At 33.7% G+C, this 24,392-nt stretch overlaps 1 protein-coding gene across 1 annotated transcript in view; it reads left to right on the forward strand.

The window, feature by feature from the left end:
* Window positions 1-200: 200 nt before the first annotated feature.
* LOC119637054 (high mobility group protein DSP1) overlaps window positions 201-24,392 on the forward strand; it is a 53,143-nt gene continuing 28,951 nt past the window's right edge. The window contains 2 exon segments of the mRNA XM_038032869.1: window positions 201-1,759; window positions 24,230-24,263. Of these exon segments, the coding sequence (XP_037888797.1) occupies window positions 1,175-1,759; window positions 24,230-24,263 (619 nt within the window). The 5' untranslated portion in view covers window positions 201-1,174.

Below are 24,392 nucleotides of genomic sequence, written 5' to 3' on the forward strand. Positions count from 1 at the left end.
ACACATTTTGAAACAAATTGTCATTCCGATCAAAATTTTTGATAATGGATGAGAAGTGGTGTGTGGCTTTGCTTTTTATATCCGTTGAAAATGAAATACAAATTAAATGTATGTGTTTCTATGTATATATATATATATGTATGTATATGTGCATCTATGAGAGATATATGTAAAATATGAAAAATAAAAGAAAATGCTTTTCTTCTTCTCTCAAAATTTGGAAATTTAAATGCGTGCTCTTTTCCGCTCTATTCAAACCGGAGCACCGCTACTCTTCGTTATTCTATTCTATGGAAATATTTTCATAGGAAATTTTATATAAAGTCAATCTTCTTCCCCAGATGAAAATTTGCGAAAGATATTCTCTTTAGATCACCTTGTCGACGAAGCGTAAGCCTTTGGTGGTTATTGCAGGAAAATTGAAAGGACACAGGATAGATGATATCGATTACATCCAATGTCGAATTCTATATGTTAGCTTGCGATTAAATCGTTTCACAAGCATTTGCTTGAGTATATATATGCGTTGCATATATTATTCAATGTTTAAGATATTGATTTCATAGTTTCGGGTGTTTATCAATTGAATTGAATGGCAAGACGCGGTGGTACATGGTATAACAACATATCGAAAAAAAAAAAAAAAAAATAGATAATTTAATTGAAAAATGTTTATTTCCTTTTTTTTTTTTGTTTTTTGAAACATTAGAAAATTAAAACCAATGCTAGAAAGACGGGAAATATCATTGAACTCAAAAACTTTTAAAATAATAATAAAAAACTTATTACCGACGTCTTTTACTAATAGGAGAGCAGCAGTAGTCTCGATTATGTTATTTATTAATATATTCATGGAATTGCTAAGGAATTCGTTTACTATATACACGTGCATACTACATATGGAAAACAAGTGAGAACGTCTTCTTAACATTAAAAAGAGAAAATATAAATATTTTATTACAAAAAAAAAATGGCTGTATTTTTTAAAACAAAAATCATAACAACATAATAAATAACTTTAGATTTATTGTTATATTATTAACGCGAGAATTTTGTTAGAATAGAAATATTAAACGCGTAAACTGTTTATTTGCCTTTGGTGCAAATATACAGCAATCGATACGTAATAAATAATACCTCAAAAAGTAACAAATACAAAATTACAACAATAAATATGTCAGAACACAGCGCTTGGGGTCAACGCCCAGCGACTGCTGCCGAAGCTGCCATATGGTGGCCTAGTGCGGCGCTCGCTGCGGCTGCTACACAACACCAACAACACCTGCAACAACAACAACCATCAATTGATCAGCAAACTCTTCAACAATATCAGCAACAATTGGTTGCCCAGCAACAACAACAAGCCGCTGCCGCAGCCGCTGCTGTACAGCAGCAACAACAATTGCAACAGCAGCAGCAACAGCAGCAACATCAACAAGTTGTCGTCCAACAGAATCAACAGCAAGCCCATCAGAATAACGCCAATACGACGTCCGGTGTCGGTACACAGCAGTTATTCACGTATAAAATGGCCAGTAGTTTCCCAAATCCAGCGACCACAATGGCCCAGGTGGTCGCCACCTCAAACGCGGCCGGTACACCAGCGTACGATTATCGTTTGAATATGGCACAGGCAGCCGCCGCCGCTGCGGTGCCAGGTTCCCAGTGGTGGTATTCAGCCGCCAATCAAGGTCAACTGGATGCTAATGCAGCTGCTCAGTTACAACAGCAACAGCAACAGCAGCAACAGCAAAATGCGGTAAGTGCGATTATATATTTTACATGCTTTTCACTTTTAAATTTATTCCGTTCACATTTTCCTTGAAGTTTTTTTTTTATCCATTATTCCCAACAACGACATCGCTAATAACCGCCACTTCACCGCCCTTCAAAGCAGCGTTAATTGTCGTTACAATTGTTTGTACACGTTTTTTATCCTCATTTCACACATGCAAACGGGAATCTAACTATTTTTTTTTTTTTTTTTTTTGGTGCTAGCCTAGCATATTTAAACTTTCATATATTCGCCAAAAAAAACCATCTGCCATATAACCATGTAAAACGTTTATGTTCGATTGGGACCGAATCTTTTATACCCAACACCAATAATTCTAATTAAAAAAAAAAAAAAAAAAAAAAAAAATTTTACATATTTTTTTCTATCTCTATTTAGCGAATGATGGGCGTGATTGATTTTTTCCACTTTTTCTACGATATTGGATTTAAAAATTTTTATTTTATTGTCTATTGTATTCTACGAGTGATGGGCAAAAAAGACCGGAAGGCAGACATGTGCGCCGTTGACGTTTTACTGTAGGCGTATCCTTAAACTGATTTTCACCCAATTCAATGCCAAATTTGTTTACCTCACACGCTGCATTTCCATTTTTGCGACCAAGCGAATATTAATCACTGACTGATCACTGATCAAGTATATATCTACTTTAACGAGTCTTTTGAAGCTATCGAATTCTTAATAAGTGTAAAAAGTGAAATCAACCTAATCTTGTCTTTCTGTCAGTTGTTTTTTTTCAACTTCAAAATTACGATACATGTCAACATTTTATCCAGAAAAATTAACTTTTTTTTTTTTAACTTTTTATAATCTACACCGTTTGTGGTGCAAGAAAAGTATTTTAAGTTTGTGCGTATGTATGCAAGACACCCAGAAAGAGACACTTTTTGAGAGATAGGCGACGCCCCCCCTCTATTACGGTTTTGGTCGATGCCAGAAAGTAACTCTAAGCTTTTCTGTTCGCCTATCCTCCATGCTTTGCTTGTGTTCAATCTACACTGGTTTTGGTTTTGGTCCAAGGATAAATGCTAATGAAAATGATTCGGATCGGATCACTTCCTTTGTAATATCTTATTTTGACAAGTCGTCGTTATATGAATAAACTTAGGGTGATGCAGGTTATTTAGTGGTGAGCGGTGATAATTTCTTAAAGACCTTTTTCCTGGGAACAGCAATACCTCATGACACCAAATTGCACGTAATTGCATGTATGTGCGCTTGACCTATTAGGTCGAAACTTTTGATATAATTTTGATGAAGTTTTGATACATCAATATCGATTCACCGTAAGGTGCCATATTGTGAAACAATCGTCACATAATCACGATCATTAAGTGAAGGTATATATGATCAAAGAAATCCACTCTGAAATGAAATTTCCATGACTTGAGTATTTCTTATACTATGCTTTGAAATTTCTTTACTCTTTGTGCGACAAGAGAATGGTTCGGTCAAAATAACTAAAGGGAGATCACCATAGTATGTAGGTAGATTAAAAGGAAGTTAACGACAAAGAAGTTAATAAATAGTTGTAAGGATCTAGTGAATCAGTTATCCTCCATTTATGATATAAGGATATATTAAGTTTATGCGGACGCATGCAACAACCAGTAGGGCTTATGCGCTAGACCCAACCTTCATTACACCGATCGATGAAATATCACTTTCTGAATCCGAATTCAGCTTGTCTGTCCCTTTGTCCGTCTTGCTTTCTTATGTTCAACCAAGCAATAGGCTGTAATTTCTGAAATATTCTAATGAAATTTGATGCAAGGCTATGATGGATTTTGAATCACTTTTTCGTCCCATAACATCCTATATATATAATGTCATATTTTAAAAAGTCATTATATGAATAATTATAGATTGGTGTAGTAGTGTAGAGTATATTTACTATGTTACAATGTTTTTACTTTCTTTCCATCTAATTCTGAAGCAATTTTCCAAATTTTTTTTGTTCATTAGGTAAGCAAGTTACACCTCTCACTCGCATCCATTCCATGTATTATGTATCCAATAATGAATATATAAATAAATAAATAAATAAATAATTAGAACTACAATGAAAATAAAATAAAATCAAATAATACCACGTGCTTTTTTTTATTTTCCTTATTGTCCGTATCATTTCAATACAAACATACATCTATATATATGCATGCAACCATATACATACCATACATACATACATACATACATACATACATAATAACATACATACATACATATGCATAAATGTACCTTATATTTGCAATATATATTTATATAATAATCATTATGTATTATGCTGTTTTGTTTCTTTTTTTTTTTTTTCATTTTTTATTTATTTATTTATTTATTTTTTTTTTGTTTGTTGCTTTTCTGAAATTTTTTTTTTATTCGTTTATCATTCATGTTTTTATCATGGTGTGTTTGATTCAATGTCAATGTCATTTTCATTGATAAATAATAATCAACCAGCAGAGTAATAATAATATATAATGAATACGTTAACACAAAAAAAAATTTTGCTTTAAAAAGAAGGAGAGCGATTTTCCCTTTGTTTCTTGTTTATGCTTATGTTATATATATTTTGTTCGTTGCTTTTTCTGCCATTCCCCATTTAGATTTGCTTTAAATGCAGTATATTTTGCATATGCAAAGCATAATAATTTTAATCGTCTTTAATCGTGTTATTGGCTCTCTCATTTTGTACTTTCGAATATTCTCTTAACGCAAGATTCCCATACTTACTTTCTTTCTTTCTGTCTTTCTTTCTTCCTTCCTTTCCTAATGATTAAATTTTCAGATCTATATAATTTTTTCATGCCCTTCGCCTCTTATTTAAAATCAAAATGCAAGGACGGACTACACTATGCAATGAATATATCTTGTATTGAATTAATTATTTATCGAGTTTCGCAAGACAAAGTGGTGTTATTCCATTTGCAAGCGGTTTAACTTATCCCGCGTTACTTCTGCACACGGCATAGTTTTTTCAAAGCTTAAATATAATAGGTGCTTGCATGTATTCTAATCGTTTTTTTCACTTAATATTAATCAAAATATTTTCGATCGTTTTCGAGAACTTTTTTTTGCCACCAACCGATATTGATTTTGTAGCGATCCATTTCTCAATCATCGATTCATTTTCGCACTTCTTTACCATTTCGAAATGGCGTGCCAGTCAAGCCCTGGTATATCGATCTGGATACGTGGTAATTAGAAAGAGCTATGTCTGTTTAGTGCGCAGTGAGTGCGGCAGAACTTTCAGTTTATGTTGTCCTTGACAAGTCTTCCCGCATATGGTTGGCCGTTGTCACGCAAGAGAATGACTTTGCTGCCATTGCTGCTCTTCTTCTTTACCGCAGTACATCGTTCAATTTATTCAATTGACATCGGCCAATATCTACAGTAACGGATTCATTTGGTTTAAGTAACGCGCAAGAAACTATACCTTACTCCTTAATCCTGCCATATGCATAGCGAAACTTTATCTCTAAGAATATTCCGCTTCGGTATCGATGTGAATGGCTCTCCTCGACTAATTCACGATTTTTTGCGATTGCGATTGTCCCGAGTAGAGCCAATTTTCATCGTCAGTCGTAATACGCCGCAGAAAAGTCTTTTGCTGCCTGGCTGGTAACGCAACCGCGATATTGGAAAGACATTTTTGGTCAATACTGATGGTAGCTATTTGTCCTCCTTTTGCATCTTTACTATCGCATGTTAACATGTAACTAGAAACGGTTGATTCATTTACTGCTAAATTGTTCGAAAGTTATTTGAGAGTTTGAGCTGGATTTTCATACAAAAACTTGTGAAATCTATTGTCGTCGAATTTTTTTTGGACCCCCAGATCGCTACTTGTGTCATTGAAATATGATGAAGCAGCATTACCATAAGCTTTTCTAAAAGCGTTTGTGATGATAGACTTCGGCAGCAGATTTTTTCAAATCAAACAACAAAGGTAATGAATGCTGGAAATGCAGTTTTGGCGTACCAGGATTAGCGTCAATTCACACTGGGTAACTCAATAATAGTAAATAGAAAATTGTTACTTTACGTAGAGAGAGGTCAAAATCATCCAATTTAACCACGCATTACTTCATCATTTTCACTAATAGATGTTGCTGATCAAAACACATGCAACCACTGAGTTTCTCCGGGTTCGTCTAAGTTCGTTTTCATATATGGCTCCGGGTTCTTTATAGCAAGTTCTCATTGTAATTAAAGCCATAACAATAAAGTTTTCCTTTCCACTATTTTATAATCCTTGCATAGGTTGCAGAGAAAGGTTGAGAAGAAAACGTTTAGCTTAAGCTTTTGCTTGTCATTGTGTTATTGACGTGACAAATATTGTGAAACAATTGATTGTTGGCAAAAACGAAGGGTATCGGCTCTCAACGAAATGCTGAGAAAAAAAAGGATCTGCTGAGATGGGGAAATGTTGAGTTATTCTCGGGATTCCTGTCATTTTTATGCTAAACAAAAGCACTCACCTTACGCTCTCTTCATAAAGACTTCGGCCATTCTGCGATTGTTGAGTTTTTTTTTTCGAAATTATTTGCCTAGAATCATCGTAGGTGTGAAAAGTTGCAGTTTTTCGCCTTATTTTCGCTTTTTTCAGGCATTATAACAATGATCGGTTGGATCGATCAGACCAACATCATTAAATTGACTCAAAATTTCATATATGTTTTATGCTTTACGTATCTTACATAGGAGCGTTTCCTGGCATTGCAAAGCGGAATGATAAAAAAATGGATGTAAAAAATGTACTCAAAAATTCAAGACATTTTCCTCAATAAAGCGCACACTTTGTCCCCGATATTGGAATAGAATTTACTGCAAAACTTTGGCAAAGCTATATATAAACAAGTTACAGTGTTATAGTTGGGAAGGGGGGACCATCATTAAATATGTTAAATCCATCAATTCATCCGATATAAGTTTTCATTACGTTTTGTTAAAAAAGATTGTATCTTAATCATCCCCCACTGATTTTTCCTGAAAATCTTGACATGATGATGATAGGAGACTCAAAATGAAAGACTAGCTCCAATTATTATTATTATTTTTTTTTATGTTAAATAATTTGTCAGTTTTTTCAACTTAAGTCCTAAAATTCATAAGAACGGCTTTGTAAGAAGGGATCCGGAATATAGATTTCGATGGTTCGTTTACTTAATGCAATAAGTTTGTATATCAAATTACTAGTGTGGACCAGCTACATTGCAAAATACTGCAAGGTGCACTCCGTTTTATGGGGGGAGGGTCTTCGAAAATATAAACCCAACCGCTTTCAAATCTTGCCGTTTCATTTAAAATGAAAACATATTAATTGTAATCATTCTTTTTGTCGAGAAATACAACTCTGTATGCAGAATGATCGTAAACCAATCCATATTTAATATCCTACAACAACATGTCGAATTGTGAGGTATTGAGGGGAGATTTTATATATGAGAAGACCATAGACACACGGATGGACGGACGGAGAGACATGCTTAAATCGATTGACATAATGAAAGGTAGTTGAATCCTTATCTTCTCTTTGTTATCTATAATGTGCTCGTAGGGTGTTGGGGCACCATTATTTTGATCAGCTTGTCGATAAAAGCAATAACCTTGCAACGAACAAAAAACCGATACGATATCAACTCTTACAGGATATAGGCAATGTAGGATACACAAAATTCTAGGTAAGGTATTCGTAGAGTTAATACTTGCTTTTGTTTTCTTTTTTCGCCATTTGCAGTGCATGACGTCAGATTAGACTACACTTGTTATATTTCGTTTAGGCGTCGATCTTAGCGGAATTAAATTTGAAAGAAAATGATTCAACTGAAGGGGTTACGTGGGGGTTTCCAAGGATAAAAAATAAACCGTACTTTCTTCTTTTCTTCTTCTTATTCTTTTTCTTTAATATAATGAAAAATTTAAACAATATTTTATAATATTTTCATTTAAAAATGACGACAATTTTAACCATTCAGACATGGTTTTCAGAGGCGCCGATGAAATGTTAAATTCAGGTGTTCCATATAAGAGCAATTGATAATTTAATTTGAAATCAAAACACTAAACACTTTCTCTTAGTAGAAGAGGAAAGCTTTCAAATTGCATAGAACTCAAGAATAAGTTGAATAAGCTTTACCTTATTTTATGATGAAAGCATAATTAGATTGCATAATATATAATGTAAAATAATAAATTACATTTTTCGCTCTATATATTTAAAAATGCAATATCCGCCGTAACGCTCCAAAGTTTAATAATGTGTTAAACACATATTTATTGCTCGCATGTTCAGCTATCATTGATTTTTTATCGGATGCTTGCATTTTTCTTCTTTTTTTTTTAGCATCTTTTATCATTAGTTTTCTCTTTAAATATTTGCTTTGCTAGTCACGGTTGGAGAAAATCCCTAGGTATCCTAAGCTCTTTCGTGCCGATATTTTTGGAAAATAGTCTCCCATTATGACTCATTCAAAAGGAATCTGCCTTGCGGGAACTGCGACAGTACGTTGAACAAAGAAAACAAAAAAAAGAAAAGATGAGCCGACATCGGGACAGTCGGAGAGACAGAGTTTAGAAAACAAGATTCTTAACCGATTAGTATAATAAAAAGTGAATCTAAATGTTTTGATGACGCGAAACTAGACATTTTGAAAATCATAACAGGATACATTGGCACTGCTTGAATGAGCATAGCATTTGTCTGGGGCAGTTCCTTCGAAGTGTGAATCAAATGTGAACCAAAATAATTGAGTTGAGCAAGCAAGTACTTTCTATTTTTCAAACCTTTGGGATGCTTCTGACCGCAACAACTAATGAGAAAGTCAAATCATCTCTCTTATATACATATATATATATATATATATATATATATATATATGTATACATATTAGTTTGGGGAAAAAGAAATCGATTATTTTTATATGAACTTCAGGACTTTATTTAACATGCTTCGGATTGTCCGATTTGGGTCAAATATGCACCGTTTTGTTGTACGATTTGTTGCCATTTTAAAGGTAACTTCAAAATGCCTCTCTCATAGAAGTCCTGGTCTCTATTTGCAAAAAACTCTATTAGTCGATTTCCACAATCCTCCCTAGATTCCAATTTTTTATCATTAAAGAAATTTTGCAATGCAAGAAAAAGATGATAATCGCTTGGTGCAAAGTCCGGACTGTATGGCGGATGCATTAAAACTTCCCAATCAAGCTCCCGAAATTTCTGGCGAGTCACTGTAGTTGTGTGTGACCTAGCGTTGTCCTGGTGGAACACGACACCTCTCCTGTAGGCCAATTCTGGCCGTTTCTGGTCAATCGCTATCTTCAAACGGTCCAGTTGTTGGCAGTAGAGATCAGAATTTAGCGTTTGGCCATATGGAAGCAACTCATAATAAATAATCCCCTTCCAGTCCCACCAAATGCATAGCAAAACCTTCCTGGCCGTTTGAGGTGCTTCACCGCTCTTTGACCACGATCGTTTTGGCACAGGGTTATCGTATGTGATCCATTCCTCATCTCCAGTCACCATCCGTTTAAGAAATGGGTCTATCTGATTCCGTTTGGCCAAGGCTTCGCAGATGGAAATTCGATCCATCATGTTTTTTTCTGTTAATTGGTGAGGCACCCAAACATCGAGCTTCCTTTTGAATCCAGCTTTGTGTAAATGGTTTAAAACTGTTTTATGGTCGATTTTTAGCTCCTGGGCGATGTTACGACTGCTAACATGCCGGTCAACTTCGATCATTTCTCCGATTTTATCGACATTTTCGACGACCGGCCTACCTGTGCGAGGTGCATCTTTAACATCAAAAATTCCTGAACGGAATCTACGAAACCAAAATTGCACATAATTGGCTGTTACAGTATCGGAACCATTAAACACCATTCACAATTTTAGCCGCCTGGCTTGCATTTTCGCCTTTGTCAAAGAAAAACTGTAAAATGTACCGAATTTTCTCTTTGTTCGCTTCCATTTTTAACACGCTGTAAGTCACAACTGAATGCACCAAACAAAAAATAGCAAAAGAATTTATTTTACTGCGAAATGTCACCTTTCCAATGAGCATAAATCTGAAATTGTTTGATCGATACTTTATGAGAAATCTATTAGTGCAGCCATCTACCGAAAAAATAATGGATTTCTTTTTCCCCAAACTAATATTAATTAACTGTGATAGGTAGATAGATGAAATTTTAAAATGGATGTGATCCATCCAAGACTAATTCCAAAATTGACAATAAATTCCTCTTTAGTAGTATTTCTGTTAGCACTCCCAGATACTTTACTCGAATCTGCGTTCACCGACCACGGGGGTCGGGGGCTGTAAAGTTCGGCTCTATGCCATTAAATCCGCAGAAATGTAAAAATTCGATGATCCCTACAAGGCTTGCTCTCAAGCAGATACGATAAGAAATGTGTAAATTTGCGATTACTATTCTTTATCGATAACGTACACTGCTACACTTACTCTTATATTATATCTTTTTAATATTAAAGATAATTAAGCAACAACTGTTAATAGGAAATTTGAGAACAGCATAGCAGATATGGTCCAGTCTACGCCCTCAACAATCAATTTACAGCTTGCAGTAGCAAGTATTGGTACAAAAACTTATATAAATTATTTAGAGGCGCAAAAGTGATTGGTATCGGTTTATGACATACTTAAGTAACTATACATTGCATGGTTCTCTTGGTAAAGGGTGATGTAAGTAACGTCCTCAAGTGATCTCTCTTTTTATTATTATATCGGGCAGTCGATAATGGTTTTCCGCATTGATTTAACTGGGTCCCTTTCTGCCGGTTGTCTGTCTGTTTTTTTATATTTGCCTTCACCCTATCAGTTCGTAAAAATTTCCAAAATATTTTGATGAAATTTGCACAAACGACGAACGTTATTGAAAGGGATTAAGAGCGGACGATTCTTTTGACGACTAATCCCTCCCTAGCACATTTTATATTGAAAATGTAATTAAAAGAAGTAAGAAAAATGTATTCAGTCGTGACCGAATCTGTTTTATACTCATCGCTATCATCTATTTACGGAATAAAAGTGAAAACTTATATAGTGTAAGTGCCAACACTCTACAACAACAAGTACAAAAGCAAAAAACGCGGAAAGCAAAGGTGTTCACCGTTTTTTCTTACACAGACGTGTAGGCGTTGTAGCCGTATTCTTTGAAGAGAGTTTTCCGTCATTTTAGAATTCTTTTGCAAGTTTGTAGATGATATCTTCGTTTTAGCTGATACTAAATAGCAAATTGGCAGACGGACAGATGGACACATGAACAGGAAGGAAATGCCTAAGTTCATTCTGAATTCGAAACTGGATATTAAAAAAAAAAAAAAAAATTAATCTATGATACGCTATTTATAATGGGTAGGCTGACTGATTTTTTTCTGCTTTGATGCAGGTGTACTACGGGATCGCCCAAAGGATATATTTTGTATATCTTTCGACAAATGAGAGATGGTCTCAGTTTATGGGGCACTGTAGGCGGGCCCTGCAATCAATTTGGCCCCAATCTACTTGCAAGACCGTTTAATGTTTCTGGCATAATTGAAGCCGATGCAAGCTTCACTTGTGCGGTCAAGGAGAATGTTTGCAATTGACATTGCACAGGCAGACACATGAAGATCCTTAAGTCGATTCCGAAATTTATGCTGATTAACAATATGTATATGTATATATATATATACGTTGTGGGTTCTCTGAAGCATCGTTCTGGACGTTGCAAATATTTTGACCAAATTAATATCCTCATAGTCCTCATACTTCGGTGATTGGGTACAAAAGAACAAAGAAAAATTTGCGATTTTTAAAATTTCTGTCTAAGAATCTCTGAAAAATTTGCAAATTAAATATATGCGTGCGACTTTTTTGCATTTCCTCCACATTAGCCCTTTAGCACGAAAATAAACCTTTGTACGGCAAGCTCTAGCATGCTTTTTATTATTCTATAATGAAATTTCAATGCTTCATTTGGCAAATCGATTAACCTCATTTTCGGATAAGAACACCTTTTTTTTTTTTTTTTTTTTTTTAGCTTATCATTGAATATTAAATAACTTATTACAGAAATCAATTCATACTTTAATGCAAATCTTAATTTAAATGCTGCAGGTAAAGCACTTAAAATGAAATAATATTATAATGTGAAAAAACATCTTTTCTCGTAACAAAACATATGGTTTTCAAAAATTTTATTAACATTTCATTATTTCTGGCTTCAAGGAGTTAATCGTTTTGACATACAAGTATTAATATATATGTACGTACAGTAGTACTAAAGCAAAATTTAGATTATATAGATTTATATATAGTGTAAATGGTAATAAGAAGCGATCGTTTTTGAGATAGAGATAAAGAGTGTAGCTGCCAAGCATTTAATAGTTGACCTTGTAACATTATAAAGTTTTTACGGTTTAAAGTATGAGACAAGAAAGTTGAAAATATACCTTTCGTATTTCTTATCGTTTGCTATGAGGAAGTCTTGCCGATCTTCTTAAATGAGCTCAACGTTTCCATCTTCAAAATTCTGTCTCTCGACTATGGCCGAAGACTCGCGGAATTTTTAACGATTGAATTTCCTAATTTTGATTTATATTTATATTGATTTATTTTGTTGAAAACATTTCTTTACATTCATATATATATATCATTTATTATCTTCTATTATATATTATCTGTTCTTTGCTAAAAAGAATGCTACGTTTAATGTATGGATTTTATTTTGATTTATGTTTCCTTTGTTTTTGAACTGAATGTTTGACTTGTTTACATGCTTTTTTTTTTTGTCAAGTTGAATTTGTTTTTTTTTTTTTTTTTTTTTTTTTTTTTTTTTTTTTTTTTTTTTTTTGTTGTTTCTCTCTTATTCTCTTTTTTACCAATAGGGCATGGGCATGGGAATACATGAAATGATCGTACAGTTTGTAACATACAGAAGACCCTGCAAAGTATATGCATCGGTAGTGAATATTAGAAGATTGCGATTTAATTTAAATATTTCCTAAATCCTCAATAACGATTGCGAAGGTATCAGAAATTTAACTTGAAAGTAAGCTAATAACACCTTGAGTTAGTAAGCTGCTAAGCTTATGGATTAATTATTTGCGGAACATCAAGTTTTATTCAAAACTTAATCATACACAATAACACATATAGACAGATATATATAGAGCAGAAGAGAAACTATAGGCTTCTGAATCCATAGGTGATATAGCTAGATAGCGCACAAGAGAATCTAGTGCAAGCTAGTGAACTCACATGGCGTAGGTATTGAGCAGAAGAGAAGCTGCAAACTTGTGAACCTATGGGTCATACGTATAGAGAAGAGAGTAAAAGCTGAGATCTAATGAACACATAGGCGATAGGCATGGAAAAGAAGAAAAGCTGCAAACTTCTGAATCTATAGGCAACAGGTATAGAATGGAAGAGAAGCTTCAAACTTGTGAACCCATAGGAAACAGGGATAGAATGGAAGAGAAGCTGCAAACTTGTGAACCCATAGGCAACAGCTATAGAATGGAAGAAAAGTTGCAAACTTGTGAACCCATAGGCAACAGGTATAGAATGGAAGAGAAGCTGCAAACTTGTGAACCCATAGGCAACAGGTATAGAAGAAGAAGAAAGGCTGCAAATTTGTGAACCCCCAGTTCGTAGATACGGAGCCAAAGAAAAGTTGAAAATTTGTGAATCCGTACGTGCCAGAGGTAAAAAGCAGAGTAAAAGCTGCAAACTTGTATGAACGAATAGGTATTAGGTATAGAAGAAGAAGAAAAGTTGAAAACTAAAAATCAAATTTTGAAAGCTAACTAATGAATTCGTATCGTGTTTCAATACAAAAAGTTTCCCATTTGATTGCTGACCGCGTGGACACGGTCGCTATTAAGATCGCAAATCATGATTACTTCGTTTGGATCTTAAGATAATAGAAACTAAAATTTCGTCCCCAAGACGAATATACAGTTGTTACCTGTTTTCAATTAATTTTCGTTTTCCGTTTTTGGGTATTTTTTTATTATTACCAGTTTTGCCAGAAACTTACTCAACCAGAAATCCTTAGTGTAATATTCTGTATATTCTGCAGCCGCGCTATGCACTTTGTTGTGGCATCAACATATTTATATACGTTGGCTGGCTATTCCTTGAGTATTTTCATCGCTTGCTGCTTGCTACTGCTGCACTGATTATATAAATGTGTGTATGTTGGCCAAATAAATAACCGCATGTTTAACTCGTCTTACGATTTTTTTCTTGTTTTTTTTTTCCATTTGATAAAATTACGGGAATAAAAAGTATACGTTTAACGTTTCACAGAAAAAGTTTATCGACTCAAATAATATAAACACTGCTATACCCTATGCCGTTTGTGACGAAAGGGTCTATTAAGTTTGTGCGAATGTATGTAACACCAAAAAAAAAAAAAGGACTTGAGATAGATGCATCTATCTATCTGAAAATTGTCTGCCTTTCCATCTGTCTGTATTTTCTTAAGTTTCACCTACAGACGGCAGTTTTCGAGATATTTTAATGAAGTTTAGTACGCTGACGTGTTTTGGCCCAACGATAAACAATCATTGCAAATGGTTCCATTTTTTTTCGAAACCTTATGCTATATAAAGCCATCTTTTGAAAAGTCATTCGTTATGTGAATAACTGTAGCGTGGCATAGGGCAGGACCGTGATTCACTATAATGTTTTCACTTGTTCAGATATTATTATGTAATTGTTGCAGATTTTATCTTGAAATTCTGAATCAACTTATTATTCTATAGCAGAGCCAGCCTCTCTGTTGGTTACTTGCTTCCTTTGTTCGCCTATTTGTCCCTTCAGGTTCTACAGGTTAAAATACATAACTTGAACATAAAATTTCGAAGGAAGAGTAAAGATTCCAAACAAATACAAAATATCATAGTTGAGGAACGCTGACCCCCAGTACAACTTCTCCTAATAACGCAGTCCTTCGTTTATTATAAGATAGTAAAAGTTATATGTCGCTGCCATGTAATGATAAACTTTTCATAATCGTGATCCTTATATGGCTTGCGTCGCCCCGAAATATGAACTGATATGGTTCTAGTTTACCGAAATGAATTTTCTTTGATTTGATTACATAATATTCAGTTTGTATGAATGTATGTAATACCTAGAAAGACATACAACAGAATCACCTTTTGTTTTAAACGAATGTAAGCATTTGTGCCTGTGTGTGATGTCTATTCATGTATTCATTTTCCCATTCAATCTATTGTCAACATTCGTTACGTTGACGTGCTTTGGCAGAGTAATGAACGCTATATATAAGACGAACCCACATAAAGCGTTTAATTTTTAAAAAGGGTTTTGTATGAAAATTTTGAAGAAATTTTCAAAATTCGCCAAGTTTTGGTATTATTAGATCGGTTAGACCTATTTTTTTTTTTTTAATTCTCTCTCACATACAATACAATCGCGCTTATGACAAGCAAGCAAGCGAACAAACGAGTATAGCAAAAGGGTTTAGATTTATGATGAAAATTGGTCCATACTAAATGGGATCACGTAGGTGTATGTTCTACTACTTCAAGGCTCTTCCCGAATTTTTATGAAAAGCAAATCTAAAATGAAAATAAATATTGTTAAATTTGGACCATGTCAGCCAGCACCATACGTTTTGAACGCATTCCCATAACAGTTATCCCATAGGAGGTATAATTTTTCCTATATTTTTAATTCATAAAGAATTGCATTAAGGTAAGTGACGCACGATACTGAGCGATCAATTTTAGCCGACTATATTGCATATAGAATGCATCCTTTTATTCATTTAAAATTAATGAAAATATTTTAAAATTTTACCTTTAAATGTTTTTTTCATAAAGTTTCATATCTGCTTAATTTTCAACTCGAACTAAACTCACAGCATGTCAGATACTTTTATATTCATTCTACGATCATCTTTACAATGCCCATGTAATACTTCACATTGTCTTAATTAAGAAAAAAAAAAAAAAAAAAGAAAGGAAGTACACAGTGTCTTTGCTTTCTTCATATACAAGTTGATCAGTTTTTGGGCGGTCTTAGTGAATTTGAGCTTAGGCGGGAAAAATTGCAAGAAGACACGCAATAATAACGCTTCAGTTTTTTGATCGTATTGTGCTACAGGCTACGAGGTCTTCGTCTTTTTGAAGGGGTACTCGTACAATCAGCAAATCAAAATCAATACATTACACTTTGTTCTCAAAACGCTCAAACGAGAATGATGTACATAGACGTACATTAAAAACTCATAGGTCCAATCATTATTTTGAACTGATTTTAATTCTCACTCTACAGTAGGCCTTGCAGGATAAAAGCTTATTTTTTATAAAAACTTATGAAATATGTGGAAGTGAATTGAAAATGTGATCCATTCCCATTTCGTAAGTATTTAGTTTACCATATACGCATGTAGTAAGTAGTATGCCTATCGATATGATTTTTACATAGTACAAGACTCATCAAAGAGAATTTGTCAACATCTTAACGACACTTCGACGATTAGCTTACAAGTTGCAGTTGTTTTAATGACGCTATAACGAAAGACACAAAAAAAAAAAAAAAAAAAAGTAGCATAACTAAAATAATTGTAACTTGCAAAATAATGGCTGATTGCGCTACTATGTCAAAATTATTAACATGCTATCCTGCGAACTTATTGAGTTATATATTATATATTTAATATATGTTTTGACGAGAATATAATATACAAAAAAATGGTGAAGTTCAATTTTTTTTGAATAGGTCGCCATATTGGGAACGCTCGCACAAAGAGCCCAATTCAATTCATATGCAATGGGTTTCTTGTGACGAATAATGCCAGTATAATGCCTAATGTCATCTCGAAAATTATGGCATTAGCAGACATGTCATGGACAGATTCGCACCTGACTTAATATATCACCTCCTATCAGAAATGGATTTAAGGATTTAAAGTATCACTGCTGCTTTTTTAAGATATTCTTCTCAGTATATTTATTAGTAGAACTTTTTACAACTTTTCATAGATATTTATAACGAGAACAACATCCCAAGTAATTTTTACATATCTATACCGGACTGTCATTCCTTCAATCTTGTGGGCTTTTTCCCCCATTCATAGATAAATTGTGATCAAAATTTTAACCCTTTGTACCAAAAGTGCGGGGGTCTCTCTCTCTTCTGAAGATATTAATTTATTTCAAACAACGTAAACATGGCTGAGCGATTCTGTTTTTCATTGAACTGTTTCTAGTGGCTTTCAATATTTGACTATTGCTTTTGCATGAAGTCAACAACAGTTGACTGTTGTCTACTATGACCATGATCAGCGCTTGGTTCGTCTTGCGGAAATCTTAAGTTTCGACTTTTTCAGTTGCATCGCTTTAAGTTAGGCTTATTGGCCATACGGCGTGGTTCTAGTCAGTAGTCTACCGTTTGGTTGCCACTAAGAAATTCTTCTCCCCCTATGGCGTGTGATATTCTTTTTTCAATGAATATTACGGTGAATCGAACTTTTTGACGGAAAAGTGTGTGAAGAGAAAAATGAATAATCGCTTTATATAAGTTACTTTATTCGAAAACAGTGAATATGATATCATATTCGAAATCTAAAAGCCATGTCTCAGATTAGAAAATCCATAAACGTCTACTACTAAAGCCAAATATCTATGACGCCTCCGGGGAAGTTAGTGGACTATGGTGGTTGATTCAACACGACGGTACCATCACTACCAGACAGCGGCAGGAGCAATTAATGTAATTGACCTGAAAAGCGGATACCATAAACCAACTAATTACGATATCATCGTGACTTTTCAGCTCTGAACTGAATTGCAATGTGATTCACGATGTATTCATAAGAAGGGCATCACTTTAATCAATGGCTTATTGCGTGTTCGATCAATGTTTTGCATTTTTATGTCAATAACCAAAAAAAACGTTGTTTCGTATCTGATCGATGTACAGGCATACGCGTGCTTGCTTATTTTTCTTGAGAACGGTTCTCCGACACATTTATATCATACGATAGGGTAGCGAATTTCTTTACTTCCTCCATGCGGAAAGTGTCAATATATGATTTGGTAAAATTTTGAAAAATTGATTCAGAGAGAGATCTGCAATATTATGGTTATGGCGCATTCGCTTTGATCGGAATTCTTAAGTATGTCAAGGCGATGTACTATACGAAAATCCAATTAGAGCAAACAAATCAACAGAATGCAAGGTGTGTAGCTCTACAATTTTGAGTTGAAATAGCGTCTTTACACATTACGTAGAATAACACATCTGGATATGCATATCTTAAGTAGGACTTGGAGTCAAAAATCGAAGAGTTTTCCCGAAAACTTTATACATTTCTGTTTTCAAGGCTTCCCCATACCAAGGACGCTTAGTTAAAGCTTAAGGAGGGCTAGGGTAACATGCGAGTAATTAAAATAAAATTCATTTGCCTGCCCACAACTGTATAGCGCGATAAATGCATCCGTATGCGTTTTAATAATCACTTATAAACACACATGTCGTTTCTACTGTGGTTTTTGCGCAAATTCGATCCAGAGCAAAAGCAGAACAGAAACTTGGAAAAAATCCCCAGGTGTTAGTTAATTATAAAACCACGAATATTTCTCTTTCCTTCCACTCTTTCACTCTCTCCCTTTTTAAGGTAAGTGTGCAGTATTAAGTTGACCCCTAATTCATTCGCAATTAATTTGGTTTCGTTTATTTTTGGATTACATACACACAAAAAACGCTTACCCATTTCTCATGTCCCAATCATATTCCTTCCCATATTTTTTCGCTGATCTATTTAAAAAAAAAAAAAAAAATGGCAAAAAAACTCCTTTATATGGTATACATAAGTTGTCGTGTGTCTCGTCTCATCGATAAATTCGATTCGAAAAACTTTGGCGCCCATCTATAACAAATGATATATATATATACATATATATAGAAGTAAATTTATCGATCGTTTAATACGAGACGTTTTTATTGCTGTCATGAGCACAAACATAGTGAACACATGGGTATCTCCAACAATCATTGGCGTAACTGATTCATTCTGCAAAAAGCACTTTTATCAGTCGAAATGGACTTAACCAGGTTTACTCTTACCATTTTTATATGCCATCCAATTTTAGGTCGGATAACCGTCATTTTTCGTCTACTTCGAAGCTTATCCATTATGGGATTGATACTTGTTGAATCTGTGAAAATTAAATTTTTGAAACCTATATTGTATTCTCGTAAAAACCATTCAAACATTGATTAGAAGACGACTATGTTCGACATCACAATTTTAACTATACAATATAGGTGCAATTTTTTCTTATTCGGAACTCTGAAATTTCTGCTCAGATTCAAGTTGATCGATCTTTTTTTAGTTTCTGTTATTCAGTATTTCAAACGAACGGAGATTGTCGTACCTTTTGTTATACGACGACATATATGAAAATCAATTATTGTCCCTGAACGTGGATCAGATTTTATTATCTACAATTCCTCCTTCCATTATGAATTTACATTCCTCTGCAATCCCCCAATCAAAAATGAAACTTCATATCTATATATACAAGTTCTTTTCTCCTTTATCGGTATGGTTTTGCTCTCTCTTATGTGATGACTGCGATGGGGAATCCATTGACCATGATCACCTCATCTTAAAAGAACTGATAGGTCTGTTGAAAGTTTGGTTAAGTATTGTCTACTATGTGAGCGTCACTTCATATTTTTGAGGAATGGAGGGGGGGGGGGGGGACCAACCAAAACAAGTAAAAATACTACAGGCCCACCATTAAATACTTTAAAGTACATATCTCTGTACAATTCTTCTCGAATAAAATGCTATGTGGGACATTGGTAAAAAAGTGGCCTCGGTCGGTGAATGAAATTTCATCAAAATATCTTTAAAATGACGGCCTGGAAGAAGAGGCTGAAGAAGAAAGAAACAAGAGAAACAGAGGGAAAGAAATAAGCTTCGATCGATTTAGAAAACGATTTTGAAACGATCAGTATAATGAAAGGTAGATCTATCTCAAAGCCTCCTGGGTGTTGTATACATTCGCACAAACTTAAAATATCCTTGTACCGCAAATAGTAGTAATAGGGTATAAAAGTAAAACATGAAAATTATTTTCAGTGATATCGTTCGATATAGTTTAACAGAGAAAGTCCCTGAAAATGACATAAGAAGATCAGAATGACGTAAGAAAGATCATCAATGTGTAATAGTTGAAGTAATGTGACTTTCGCTTGATGTTGTTACATGTTAATGAAAAATATTCGAATTGTAAGAGATTTCGTTATTTGTCAAAGAGCTTTATCCGTTCGCCAGATATGTATTCCCTTTAAACCTCTCTTTGCCGTTATGGCTGATCGATCTTCTTATTCTACTGCTGATCGTCGATCATCGTTATAATATCCACAAAATGTTTTATCGCAACTTATTGTTTTTCGCGCCTTTCGTATGATAAGACGAAACTGATGTCATATGCTGCCACAAAGAAGGGGCGGTTTCAAGTTAATTAAACCCTTGGGGCTCGATTGATATTAATAATGATTCGATGATTCGGCTAATTTGATATTTGAGCAACGGCGGCGACGGCGACAGCGACAGCGACGGCTCTTGTTTATGCATATTCAACGATGTTGCGCTTATCGAAAATAAAATAATAGATATAGTAGGAGTTGAAAGAACTATTGCTTAAAATGTGAAAAATAAAAATTCGATGAGTAATTTTTTTTTTTTTTTTTAAACTATCGACATTGATCAAAGCTTACACTCTATTAATTAGCCATACAGTGTTTGAGACATGTTCAAGATTATATGTGTGTGTTTGAACGGCAATTTTCACATGAAATAAAGCGTGAGACAAATATTAACATCTGTTGATGAAATTGTTTACGCCAATCGAACGTTTTATCGCTACTAGCAGTAGCTATATAATGTAAACTATAGTAGTATAGTAGCTATATAACATAAGCTATATAATGCAAAGCAAAGCTCGCACCTCTCTCTCTCTCTCTCTCTCTCTAGATGAAGTTATTAAAATGATGAAGCATCTCATATTCATTTTTTATGAGCGAGAATTGAGTGTTTAACGTTTTCAAAATAATAATTGAAATTTAAATTCCGTGTGCGTGTGGGGTGTATGGGATGTGTAGTAAGGAACATTCGAGCGCTATATATAAGAAAGAAAAGCATATGCATACGGAACATATTCCGTAATATGTCCTAGATTTCTAACGAAAGGTATAAATATTTCATAAGCTTTTTCTATTCGTTTAATTAAAGGCAATTTCAATAATAATACTAATAATAATAGTGAAGTATCGGTTTATTGCTTTCTCGTAATCGCTTCTGTCATATCGTTCTTTCATATCGTCTACGACTAATCAAAAAAATAATTTAAAAAAAAGGATGAATGAATGAATGAATGAAAGAAGGAATTTACGGCGCGCATGCGTGGTTAGTCATTTTGTTTGCGTAATAAAAAATACTACTATTGAAATTTCTTTCTTTAAACTTTTTCTCGTTTGTATTTCTTTTCAATATTTCATGCTGCACTTTTACCTTCTTTTTTACTTTTATTTTAATTCGTTTTTTTTTTTTTTTTGTTAGTGATTCTTTGGTAATTCATATTTTAACCTGTTGAATGCGAGGGAATGTGTGTATATATGTATGTAGATAAAACAGCAGCAGCAACAGCAACAACAACAGCGCTAGCACCAGCACCAGCAGTACTTTATTTAAACGTTATTTTCTATACATAAACAAATCCATTTAATTCACACCTCCCTCTAAACATTCATATAATATACACAATAAATGTGGTTTCCATTGTATGAGTTGAATGCTATATATATATATATATATATATATATATATATGCATATATATATATAGATGTAATATTATAGTATAGATATATACATATAGATGTAATCATGGGCACGGGCGCGCGCGAGTATATGCGGTGTGTGTGTGTGTGTATGTGTTTTTGTCAGGTTATTAAAAAAAAAAAAGTAGTAAGAGAGAAAGGATAAAAGAAGAAGGAGTAGGAGGAGGAGGAGGATGAAGAGCAGATATTTGGTTATAATATTATTTTGATGTGTCGTGAGGGACTTTGATGACTACTTTACAACTACTGCACCACTACTGTAATATTCTATGGGTGAGTTTGCTCTCCTCTTCTTTTTTTTTTTCCGTTTTTGTTCTACTTTATAGCAATCGCATAATTGAAGGCGGGGGTGTTTACTGCCGACTGTTGTGGCTGATGTTTACGTTGCTGCTTTACTCTCTGCATGTTGTTATGCATGTGAACATGTATAAATATATATATATAAATAAATATATATATATATATATATATATATATATATATAATATGCGTATATATATATGTACGTATATATGTGTGTGTGTAATAATTTTTTCATATTCTGTTTATTGGATTTAACCTTTTTTTTTTTTTTTTTGTGGGCTTTGTTGACGGAAGCAACAGTTGAGATTTTTCTTTTTATGCCCGCGTATGTATATGCGTGCACTTAATACGCGCTATGATACATACATAGCAAGATTTTTGTATATTGTTGACGTCTCAGTTATTTTTGTCTTACACATGTGTACATTCTACATACATATATATATATATATATATGGTTGTGGGAATTTCTTAAAAAAGCCGGTTCGTCTTTTATATTCTTTTTATTTATTTATTTATTATTTTTTTTTTTTGTGCACTCACTCTACTCTGATTTTGGTGATACAAGAATTTATCGCTACGTTTGTAACACTAAGAAGTAACCTCTTCGCCCTCGATGTAACAAAACCGGCTTTAGAGTCATATTATTCCGTTAGAGATCTAAATATTGGAATTTTTCTCTTCAACCTTTAAAAACAGTTGAAAGAATGTAACGAACGAACAAAAAGCTTAATGTAACTAGTCGTTGTTCAATGGATGTATGCATTCCTTAGGAAGAATTGAACCGATATAGTTTTAGCTATAGGTCGATTTTATTGCCATCCAAAGGTTTTTCTCTTCTTCACTTCTTTACACAAACATTGCTGCAATAAACTCTATTTACACAGATCCTGAACTATAAGGTGAAGATATGTATATAGGTATGTATGTATGCTTCTAAGCTTCTACTCTTATTATTATTATCGTGAATCGAGCCACTTTTTTTTTGGTGTGGGTGTCTAATTCTGGCAGACACCGCACATGCTGCACATAGCGTATGATGGCATGTTTTGCTTGCCCTTAGCACAATTTGATCGAATCGTTTTTCAGAGATATCTATGTTTCTCAAGGAAATTTCTAAGGAAATTATGATCCATGTAGAAGTCGATGCTTTAAAGTTAAAATAAATTTCATATATGATGAAGATAAAATTCCGTTAAAATGCGATAGATTAGCGCGAATGTAAAATCACAAGGTGGGTGACATTAAACACACATACAACAAGTTATTACGATTTATTTGGGTGATGTAAGTTATTAAAAACATACTCTGCCGTATAATAAACACGCTGTTCAGATACGAAATCCGATTAGCTTATTAGCATTCTTGCGAAATGTAGGGCGCAAAGGAAATAGCCAAGCAATATTGTTGGATAGTTAATACAAATATAAATTTTATTCTATTTTTCACCTTTTAGTAGATCTACCTTCCAATGCCCACTCACATAATTGTGTTTGCCAGGTTGTGATCTATGATATGAATAAGAAATAGATTATCTTAGTAGTCGTTATAGAGTTGAGATTTCCTTTGCTTTTTCTAGCCAAGTGCATATTTTGGTAAAAATAATGAAAGTCTCTTTTATTAGAAGGAGATACGTCTAATAGCTTATCTGAACTGTGAGTGATCTCTAGTTTTTTATTTTTCATTTTTTTTTTTTAAGTAATCCAAAGCGATTGGTTAGTAAACGATTAGAGTAACATAAATGAAAAAAAATTGATGGAATTTTTGTTTGCTTCATAGTTATATTGATAACGGGCATCGAAGATTCGTTTTTAGGCGAGCGTAGCTAGCTTTCTTATTTGCTTGTGTGTGTATCTTTTCTTTTTTCTCTTTTCTTTGTTATTGTTGTTGTGTGTTGTTGTGTGTTGTTGTTGCTGTTTTTTTTTTCACATTGTTATTATCATTATAAAATGCTATTTGCATTCTATGCCGGCGTATAATCATCCGCATCATTATTATCAACTACAGCATTGGCTACCTTTTGTTCTTGTTGTTGTTGTTGTTGTTGTTTTTTCGTAATGGTATATATTTTTTACCTTTCACTTTTCTAGTTGTGCTTTGTTTTGGTTTTTGTTAGAATTTCTCTTTTGCTTTTTTTTTTTTTTTTTTCTTTTTTTATTCTTTTTTTTATTATTATTATTGTAGTAAACACAACGTGGATGGCCATCAATATTTGATTCCATAATTTAACAGCAAAAACGTAAAAACAAAAAAAAAAAAAACAAGCGTATAATTTCTGTTAAAGCAAAGCGTAGCGTACTTTTAGCAATCTGCCGAGCAGAACTGTCTGCAGTTGTTGTCGCTTTTTCTGTTCTGTTTGGCTTTTGTTTTTTTTTTTGGTTTTTTTTTTTTGTAG

The sequence above is a fragment of the Glossina fuscipes genome, unplaced genomic scaffold (assembly GCF_014805625.2).
Source record: "Glossina fuscipes isolate IAEA_lab_2018 unplaced genomic scaffold, Yale_Gfus_2 0, whole genome shotgun sequence".
NCBI classification, from domain to species: Eukaryota; Metazoa; Arthropoda; class Insecta; order Diptera; family Glossinidae; genus Glossina; species Glossina fuscipes.